We start from the raw sequence: 10,652 nt of genomic DNA on the forward strand, positions 1-10,652 counted from the left end.
ATATATATATATATATACATATATACATATATACATATACACAATTATGTACATATATATATATAGAGAGAGAGAGAAAGAGAGAGAGGGGGGAGAAAGAGAGAGAGAGAGAGAAAAAGAGAGAGAGAGAGAGAGAAAGAGTGAGAGAGAGAGAAAGAGAGAGAAAGAGTGAGAGAGAGAGAAAGAGAGAGAGAGAAAGTGAGAGAGAGAGAAAGAGAGAGAGAGAGAAAGCGAGGGATATTATATTATATTATATTATACTATATTTAATAACAGTTGGACTCAGCTTTGTATTGCCTAAAGTTCGATGGGCATGCAACACATATCCACCTTGTCAATTGTTTGTTTAGGCCTAAACAACTGGAATCTGAATTTCTGTTAAACTCTCTATTCCATCTCTAAACATCTGTTATTAAATGCAACTCCAACAAAATAAATGTGTTTAATGCTACTTTCATTTGCTCACTTGTGTGAGTGTGTGTGTGTGTGTGTGTGTGTGTGTGTGTGTGTGTGTGTGTGTGTGTGTGTGTGTGCATGCGCACATACACACGCACACATATATGTATAAGTCTCACCACACATATGTATCTAGTCTCACAAAGTTAGAAAATAAGAGGATATTGATGCCATTGTTGTTGCTATAGAAGATAAAAGAATTTTAAAAAAATATTGTTGGAAGCATTAATGCAAATCAATGTGTCTAATACTCTTCTCTTTTCTATTTTCTGTTATACAAATAAGTATCTAAATTCGATGTTCTCTCAATGCATTCAATAATTTTTTCATTAGAGAATATCATGTGACAGTGTTTATACAAAATGTTTATATTATTTCTTTAAAAAGAAGAGAGAAGCCATAGAGTGTTCTTCTCATTTATTAAAAGTCAGAAAAAAAAACCACAGAGAACGAATGAAGTGGGATTGGAGTTGGCATTCTATTTTCAGAAACAAGGACAGATAAGGTATGTGACAGAATTATTAAACAAGAACAGCCACAAGCAAAACAGGTATGGTAGTTACTTCTGCATATGAATTATATTAAGGACTAGCAGATAAACAGGTTTGTTTTAATGAGGCCCTTCTACAGACTATTTCAGTAACTGACGACAACAACTTCATTAGCACAAACGGTGACTCTAATGGACATATCAAACAAAACCATAACGGTGTAGCTTCAACACAAGAAATGAAAAGGGATCAAGATTCCTGGAATTCTCTAATGTAAATGATCTCACAATTGGCAACACAATCTTCTGGAAATCACTTACCAATCAAGTGAGCACACAAGCCAAATGGATTTTATTATCACTGGTAAACAGATAGGGAGATGATTCTAAATGCTAGGTCTCTCAGTCTTTCCCACGTAAATAATGTACCTTCCATCATAAATTAGTGGTTAGCAACTTCAAAATAAGAGTTACTCTGAATCAGGGACAAAATACGATTTGCAAGAAGACCTGTGAGTTGAAAGAGTCTTTCTTTGGTCATAGGTTCAGAGAAGTATTGAGTGACATTTATGACAATAGAGAGAAAGAGATAAGATTTATAACATAGAGCAAAACTAGCTGCTTTTATAGAATAAACTACTGGGAGGTACAGACCAAACCTGTGATATGGGGTAAACAACTTTACTGGAAGCAAATTCAGTAGAGATAGGCTGATCAAGTTAGTGACAGTGAAATGAAGCAAGCTGCAAACAAATTAGGTACAGGTGAAGTATATAAATACCTTTTCTCTTGGGATCAAACCAAAATTAAGGTGTTCATTTGAATGAAACATTCAGTACACTAATATAAAAATATAAGTAAATGCGCCCTTTTAAAGCCTAGCCAGGCTCATGGGCGCGGTTTCCCAGTTTCAATGGCGTATGTGTTCCCCAGCTGGACGGGACACCAATCCATCGCAGTGTTACTCATTTTTGCCAGCTGAGTGGACTGGGGCAATGCGAAATGAAGTGTTTTGCTCAAGAACACAACACGTCGCCCGATCCAGGAATCGAAACCACAATCTTACAGTCATGGTGTTGATACCCTAACCACTAGGCTACACGCCTCCACACACTAATATAATTACATTTTTTTTGTGTCTTTGGTCAGTTAGTGTTATTTCCTATTTGCTACTATCTAGAAATCAAAGGAAATGACTACTATTCCCTTCAGACTTTGCTTTTGTGATCTGGACATTAGTGTTTTGACACTGACCTATTTTCCATCACATTTCAGATAGATTCAGTATTGAATTACTGAAGCAGAAATATCATTATAGCAAATATTCTGCTCAATACCACAGATTTGCTTGTCAATTGCTTGGCTTTATCAACTTGAGCACGTCCCTCAGTAGCTGACAATATGGGCATCTCTGATCATGAGCAGGAGTAGTAGGTGAGCATCATAGCCATGTGTTGAGAGGAATTCTTTGGGGTTTGAAGAAATGTAACAACAATGAAGTTTGAAGGAAAAATTAACAATTTTTCATACTTTCTAGGGGTAAGCAAATAGGAAATAAGAGTTGCTACCCAAGGACAAAAATTGTTACACAGTGTTATACAGAGAGAACTTAGAAACATAAGACAGAAGCAATAGACATTACCTTGTAGTAAACTATAATTTCAAATCGATAATTTGGAAATTACAATAGATAAAGCAAAACTAGATATAAAAACATAGAAACTATTATCAATTCAGACTACTTTGCATAAACATAACATACATACTGCATATATATCTCTAAATAGAATATGGAAACATAACTTGTACAACTAGAGATGGTTTATAATGTCTTTAAAATTAAACTTGACACCTGAAATATTCAAGATACTCTCTTACACGGCTGCATAATATGGCAAGATGATAAATGTTATGTTCACAAAGCAGCACAAAAAATAATAAAAAGAAATAGGTGCTTTTACTAAACAACTTTACATATAAATACTAAAAGACGCACACGTAATTATGACATCAAAAGAACTAGAGATGAAATTGAAATACTAAGAAGAAACTGCAAAGAAAAATAAATGGATGAGCATTAAAAACCCACTCCATGTTCAATTCCTAAAACAATTAGAAAAACATGCATGGTTGTGTGGTTAAGAAGCTAGCTTTGCAACCATGTGGTTTGAGGTTCAGTCCTACTGTTTGGCATCTTGGGCAAGTATCTTCTAGTATAACCCTAGTCTGATCAATGCCTTATGAGTGAATTTGGTAGATATAAACTGTGTGGAAGCCCATTATATGTGTATGCGTATAGAGTAAATATATATATATATATATATATAACTTTTACTTGTTTCAGTCATTAGACTGTGGTCATGGTAGGGGCACCACCTTGAATTTTTAGTCGAATGAATCAACCCCAGTGCTTATTTTTTAAGCCTAATACTCATTCTAACGGGGTTTTTTTTAATGCTGAACCAGTAAGTTATGGGGGTGTAAACACACCAACATGGATTGTCAAGTGGTGATGGGGGATAAACACAGACACACACATACATATATACACATACATATATAATAGGCTTCTGAGGTTAATTTGTTCAACTAAACCCTTCAAGGTAGTGCCCCAGCAAAACTGAAACAAATAAAAGATAAAAGACGACAAACAACAGAACTTTATCTGACTTCAGGGTTTTCAACTAAAAGAAATGATTAAAAGCTTGACATTTGCTGTTTAATGCAGTACCTCCCAACAAGACAGCCAGTAATATATACTGAAGAGTAATTCAGTAATATATACTGAATTCTGCATATGTAGGCTATTTGATGTGACTGTTGGTTACATCTTCACTGAATGCTGTACACTCACCATTTCAGAATATATCAAAAGATATGACAGTGGATAGCTATCTCCACTGGTTAATAATATAAAGAAATGAAGGCTTCAACAGTTGGTAAATTGTGCAACAACCCCCACAGTTGTGAACAACAAAACTAGATATGTTAATATATAGAGAGATTAGGATATAAGAGAGAACTGTTCAGATAATGATTGAAAAGACAAAAATATCTAAATACTTCCATGTGTATGACTTGCTCAAAAGACAATAACAATGAAGGAATCATAAAATTCTCCAAATATAAAAGAAAAGCAAATAAGGAAATTTTGGCACAGGGCCAGTTGTTCTGGGGGGAGGGTAAGTTGATTACATCTACCTTGGTACTTAACTGGTAGTTATTACATTGACCCTGAAAGGATGAAAGGCAAAGTCAATCTCATAGGAATTTGAACTCAGAACATAAAGACAGATGAAATGTTGCTAAACATTTTGTCAAGTGTGCCAACAGTTCTGCTGGCTCATCATCATCATCATCATCGTTTAACGTCCGCTTTCCATGCTAGCATGGGTTGGACGATTTGACTGAGGACTGGTGAACCAGATGGCTACACCAGGCTCAAGATAAGGAAATAATGAAGGTGTGTAATGGATAAAAAAAATCATACTCTTCACCATTAGACAAACTATTAATTGAAGCATATTATAAACATACCATTGAAGAATTGCCAAGTAAACCCTTTACATGTGAAGTCTGGATGATAGTTCCTCTATTTTTCATAACAAATTATCAGTGAAATTTTAAAATGATGGAAGGCTTATAATCATAACTCATTTCAACCTTTAAGTTACAGAACAGTTTTGATAGAGTAGAGTAATCAGACTCTAAACAAGATCAGGTAATAACAATTAGAATTTTATTATACAACAATGAAAAATTGTAAATTTAAACTGCACCAAAGAAAATAAAAAGTGAATGATGTTCTATTAAATGAAAATCAAAAGATATGATGCTACTGAACATTGAAGTATGGATAAAATCTTGATTATGAAGGAATCAGAATTAAGGGATATAAAACCCACTTTATCTAAAAGAGCTTAAAGCAATGAAAGTTTAGTAGAAAGATAAAATCCTACAAAACTAACCCTTTGACAATGTAGATTAAAAGAAGCAATGGATGGCTAATTGAACCCTTTAGCATTTAAACTGGCCATAATAAACTGGCGCAAATATTCTACCTATTCTAAGTTCAAACTGGCCAAACCTTACCTCCCACACCTACCTTATAATATCATTCTAAAGATAAACAATAACATCATCAACATCTTTAAGTTGTGAGATAATATATGATTAATTCAAAAGAATGGGAATAAATAAGCATTACATCTGACAGAGTGAAGGCGCATGGCTTAGTGGTTAGGGTAATTGGCTCGCGATCGTAGGGTCATAAGTTCAATTCCCAGCAGCGTGTTATGTCCTTGAACAAGATACTTTATTTCACATTGCTCCAGTTCACCCAGCTGGCAAAAATGAGTTGTATCTGTAATTCAAAGGACCAGTCTTGTCACATTCTGTGTCATGCTGAATCTCCCTGAGAAATACGTTAAGGACACACATATTTGCAGAGTGCTCAGCCACTTGCACATTAATTTCACAAGCAGGCTGTCCCATTGATCAGATCAACTGAAACCTTGTTGTTGCAACCAACAGAGTAATCTGAATGCTAAAGGGTTAAGATCCAATAATCATTACTATAATCCTCATTATAGTAATAAAATAAGCAAATACACTTACCTCAGGTAGAGACTGTACAAATGAGTGAATGTTTGCTTGTTGAGCAGCATTGGTAATTTCATCAAATGTCACACTTCGTGACAAATCTCCATAAGCAATATTTTCTTCAATTGAGCAGGAAAATAGAACTGGTTCTTGAGAGACAATGGCAATCTGTTGACGAAGCCATGAAGTATTCAGTTCCTTTAGATTTATGCTGTCTAGAAACTGAAATGATAGTAAAATGATTTGTTAGAGTAAAATCTTTTGAATATAACTCCCTTAGAATTTAAGATATCCCTGAAGAAAAAAATTAGTAAAATTTAATCCAATTGCCAATAATCACAGAACATTTACTCAAAACTAATTTACTAACTTACTATAATATTGTACCCAATAATTCTAGATATTAAAAAGTTTGAATAATTATATATTATCTGTGCCAACTGAAGATTTATTAAGTATATAAGGTGTGGCTGTATGTAAGAAGCTTGCTTCCCACCGTATGGTTCTGGAGTCAGTCCCACTGCATGGCATCTTGGGTAAGTGTCTTCTACTATAGCTTTGGGATGACCAAATCCTTTTGAGTGGATTTGGTACATGGAAACTGAAAGAAGCCCATTATGTGTGTGTGTGTATGTGTGTTTGTGTAATTGTTTGTGTGTGGCTGTGTGTGTCTCTGGGTCTGTGTCTGTCCCCTACCACCACTTAACAACTGGTGTTGGTGTGTTTATGTCCCTGTAACAGTGGTTTAGCAAAAGAGACTGATAGAATAAGTACTAGGCTTAAGGAAGAGACTTGGCTGCTATTTTTAAAATGTTGAGTAACTACATAAAGGTTCATCATTTGCTCATCCAACTCTAAGTATGTGTAGCCGGTAGTATAATTCATCGATATAATCAGCATCAGCACAGAAATTAATAATATTTTCTTGACTCACTGTGCTGACCTCAATTCCCTTATGATAGACCAGCATACAAACCAGGAGGAAATTATTCACTCAACCATGTATCGATTTAGAAGCTTGAAATAACTACCAAACTTATAAATATTAATGATTGGGAAAAGAATTACATAATTATAAACAGCATTACCTCACAATCAATGCAAAGTTCTCAGCTTATGTAAAATCCTCTTCCACACTTTTAGATAATTAAATGCCAAATTCTTGAAATTTCATGTCATTTGCTTAAAAAATTGCACTTAAACTCATCCTTATTTGCAAAGTAAACAATTCTTAAATTAGCATCTTCCTAATGTTAAGGTAAACTATATATACACTAGTTCCTTCATAAGTTTGGTCAGAATACAGTAAATTCAAATTTTTATAGCTATTTTATCAATTATAAAATATAAGACAGCCATTGTGCATCACACATTATGTAGATACATCAGGAAATGGAAATGCATTAAGGTATTTGTCCATAGGTGATATCTCTTATGGATGTATTGTGTTTAAAACATTTATATATTGGGTCATCCCATAAATAATGCAGTTTTTTTCAATTGCATGAACTAAGAGTCAGAGGAGGACGGGATAATCTACCTGCATCATCCTGCTATAAAAGCAGTTAGTAATTTTACCTTGCATTTATTCTTAGTGCAAGTTTTGAAGAGTGCCATTCAATTTTAACAGTTATTTTTTCAAAGCTATAAAGAAAGTGACAAAGGAGTATATTTGGCATATTTTGCTCTACAAGTTCAATAAAGGCAACAACGCAACAGGAAGTGCAAGGAATATTAATGCAGTATATGGGGATAAGATAATAAACATAAGCCAGTGTCAATAGTAGTTCCAGAAATACTGAGCCAGAAACTACAGTCTAGAAGATGAGCCTCATGCTGGAAGATTTGTAGAGCTCAATGAGGACATCCTGCAAACCCTGGTGGAACAAAATCCCATCGTAGTTGTTGTTGAGGAACTAGCAGAAAGCTTGGATTTGGTCATTCAGCCATTCATCAACACCTGCATGCCATCAGAAAAGTCAGCAAATTGGGTGAATGGGTTCCTCACAAACTTTCTGAGTCTGATCGCACACAGAGAGTGAATGTGTGATCTTCTTTGCTGACATATCTCACTAATGAACCTTTTTTAGACCGAATAGTAATGGGTGATGAGAAATGGATTCTCTATAAAAATGTCAAGTGCCAAAGACAATGGGTAGGGAAAGAAGAAACACCGACACCCCAGGCTAAAGAAGGTCTTCACCCACGTAAAGTGTTGTTATCTGTTTGGTGGGATATGAAAGGTTTAGTCTTAGTCCACTTTGAACTTTTAAACCTAAACCAAATGATAACAAAAGAGAGCTACTGCAAACAACTTGAGTGGCTTAAGTCAGCACTAGAAGAAAACTGACCATCTTTGGTTCCAAGACGAAAGGTGTTCTTCCATCAGGAAAATGCTCAGCCACATACAGTGAGGATGACATTCCAAAGGCTGGAGTATTGCCCCATCTGATTATCATTTATTCTGCAGTCTTCAAGATCATATGAACAGAAAAAATATCAATTCTGTAGACAAGGTCAGAACAGTACTGGAGGATTATTTTTCATCAAAGACAAATGAATTTTGGAAGAGGGGTCATGCAAGTCTTCCAGATAGATGGAAGAGCATTGTAGAAAATGGAGGAGAGTATATTTTAGATCAAAAAAAAAATTTTGTTTATCTTAATTTTGAAATATAAAAAAACTGCATTATTTATCGAATGACCCAATATATATATGTATATATATATATATATATATATATATATATATATATCACTTTTTAAGGTTATCTCTATAGAAATTATAGCCAGTACTGATTTGTTACGACATTTTGTATCTGAATATGTCTAATGTAAACAATGCGATTGAAGATGGAAAAATAGTTAATGGGTACATATGCATATTTCAGGACCACATCCAACCCATTAACCATTCAGGAACTCATTGCTTATATAGCTTCTAAGTATAACAGTGTAACACTATTGAATATACTAATTTTACATATTAAATACATTCCTGGCATATTTAGTAGCAGATGAAAACAGTTGAGGAAATATTATATGTTGCCTAAATATCTGTTTTTATCTATATGGTATTGTAAAGGGCATGATTCATTTCAATTGTTAGACTAGTAATTTAATAAATATTTAATAAATATCAATTTAATAAATAATTTAATAAATAAAATGTCTACAGTTTTACTTTAGCTTAACATTGATATTAATCTTCTTTACAGATTGAATATAAAGATATGGTAAGAAGAGATAAATACATGCATAAACAAAATATACATACCACTCCACCTTTACTTGGATTGTAAAACTTTTCAATTAACTGCATACATGTACTTTTGCCACAGCCACTCTTTCCAACAAGAGCCACTGTTTCCCCTTGGTTGATTTCTAAGTTCAAACCCTGGAGAACTTTTACATTTGTACGGTTTGGATACTCAAACTCAACATCTTTAAACTGAATATTACTTTCAAATGTTTCCTTTAAAAAAAGTAGAAAACAAAATATAACATACAGGCACACGCACACACACACATATATACATATATCATATTGTTTTATATTCATCAGGAAGAAATGTATTTCCAAAAGTATCAAAAACACTATAATATAAACCATAGTGTGTCTGCCCACCTCAGTTATAATCTATTTTTGTCAAAAAAATTTTGAAAATGTCCATAAGATATTTTCCAAAGTTCCTGAATTAATTTAAGCGGCCAATATCTAACAATTCATAAAAACAAAAACAAAACATTAATATTTACTTGCAAAATCTTTGGTTGTTAATGGCTTTCATTCGCTAAAGTCTCATTTCCCATGTTTATTGACTACCATTCTACTAATATTATGTCTATATAACACATACTGCATACATGGACAGTTATGTATGTTATACATATTCCGTGATAAAAAGTTGTTAGTCGATATAATGATCAGCTGATGAACCACTGACAAACTAAAATCATTAATATTTCATCATTTGTCAATCAATCAATATTAGTTTGGTTTGTATCAGTGACCTTGATCTTCTACTCTGTTATTACAGGTTGGTACAGGTATGTAAACTAGCATTAATAATACATTGTAAAAGCAAAGAAACTTAATGTTGCCTTATCAGCAATGAATGATGAATAAACTTCAGATGGTCATTGAAATTTACAGGATCCATGTAAGGATTTGTTTAAAAACAGCAACCAAATCTCATCAATTCATTTTTATTAGATAGAGTGGTCATAGCCGCACTATGCGTGGGAAAAAGATGAGATGATCCCTACAGGAACACCTTTGAGAGCTGATCTGAGGTTTAACGACAATAAAAATCAAACTAGATTCAGATATAAAAACTGCAAATGTTATGATGTTTATATTGGTCATACAAGTACTATATATTCTTGACTGCTAACTATGTATCTACAGCAAAGAAATGTTGTATCACAGTAAATTATATAACTAAACAAAACTCAAATAAAAATCTTTAGTTGACAGCAAAACAAGTTTTTGTCTCCACTAAAAACAAAAGCATACATTGTAAGATATAATACAAAAAAACCAACATGCAATACACTGTAATAACAAACACTTCAGAAAAACTTATTTCCAGTTCTGTATGTGCATATATAAATAATATATGGATATATGTGTGTATACATGTATAAGCATGTGCATATTTATACATTTGTCCCCCTTCGGTCATGAATGACTAAGGGATTGCACCTAGAAAGTTGCCCTCCAAAGCACAACTCTGACCAAGATTGTTTATGGAAGACCAGCAGTCAGCCATCATACCAGTGTCACCTCTCCATGCCCCCAGTGTTATCCAAGGAAAAGGCAAAAGCCGATACAGCTTGGCACCAGTGATGTTGCAACTCATTTCTACAGCTGAGTGAACTGGAGCAATATGAAATAAAGTGTTTTGCTCAAGAACACAATGCAGCCCAGTCCAAGAATCAAACTCATTATCTCGTGATTGTGAGCCTGATGGAGGGGGGGTCAAACACAGACACACATACATATATATATATATACATATATACAACGGGCTTCTTTCAGTTTCCGCCTACCAAATCCACTCACAAGGCATTGGTCGGCCCAGGGCTATAGTAGAAGACAC

General features: G+C 34.0%; 1 protein-coding gene across 1 annotated transcript in view; it reads right to left on the reverse strand.

The window, feature by feature from the left end:
• LOC106870660 (ATP-dependent translocase ABCB1) overlaps window positions 1-10,652 on the reverse strand; it is a 130,796-nt gene that overhangs the window by 5,587 nt on the left and 114,557 nt on the right. Inside the window, exons 24-25 of the mRNA XM_052966110.1 lie at window positions 8,825-9,022; window positions 5,564-5,770 (exon numbers count right to left, since the gene is read on the reverse strand). Of these exons, the coding sequence (XP_052822070.1) occupies window positions 5,564-5,770; window positions 8,825-9,022 (405 nt within the window). The remainder of the gene's footprint in view (window positions 1-5,563; window positions 5,771-8,824; window positions 9,023-10,652) is intronic.

The sequence above is a fragment of the Octopus bimaculoides genome, chromosome 1, assembly GCF_001194135.2.
Source record: "Octopus bimaculoides isolate UCB-OBI-ISO-001 chromosome 1, ASM119413v2, whole genome shotgun sequence".
Lineage (NCBI taxonomy): Eukaryota > Metazoa > Mollusca > Cephalopoda > Octopoda > Octopodidae > Octopus > Octopus bimaculoides.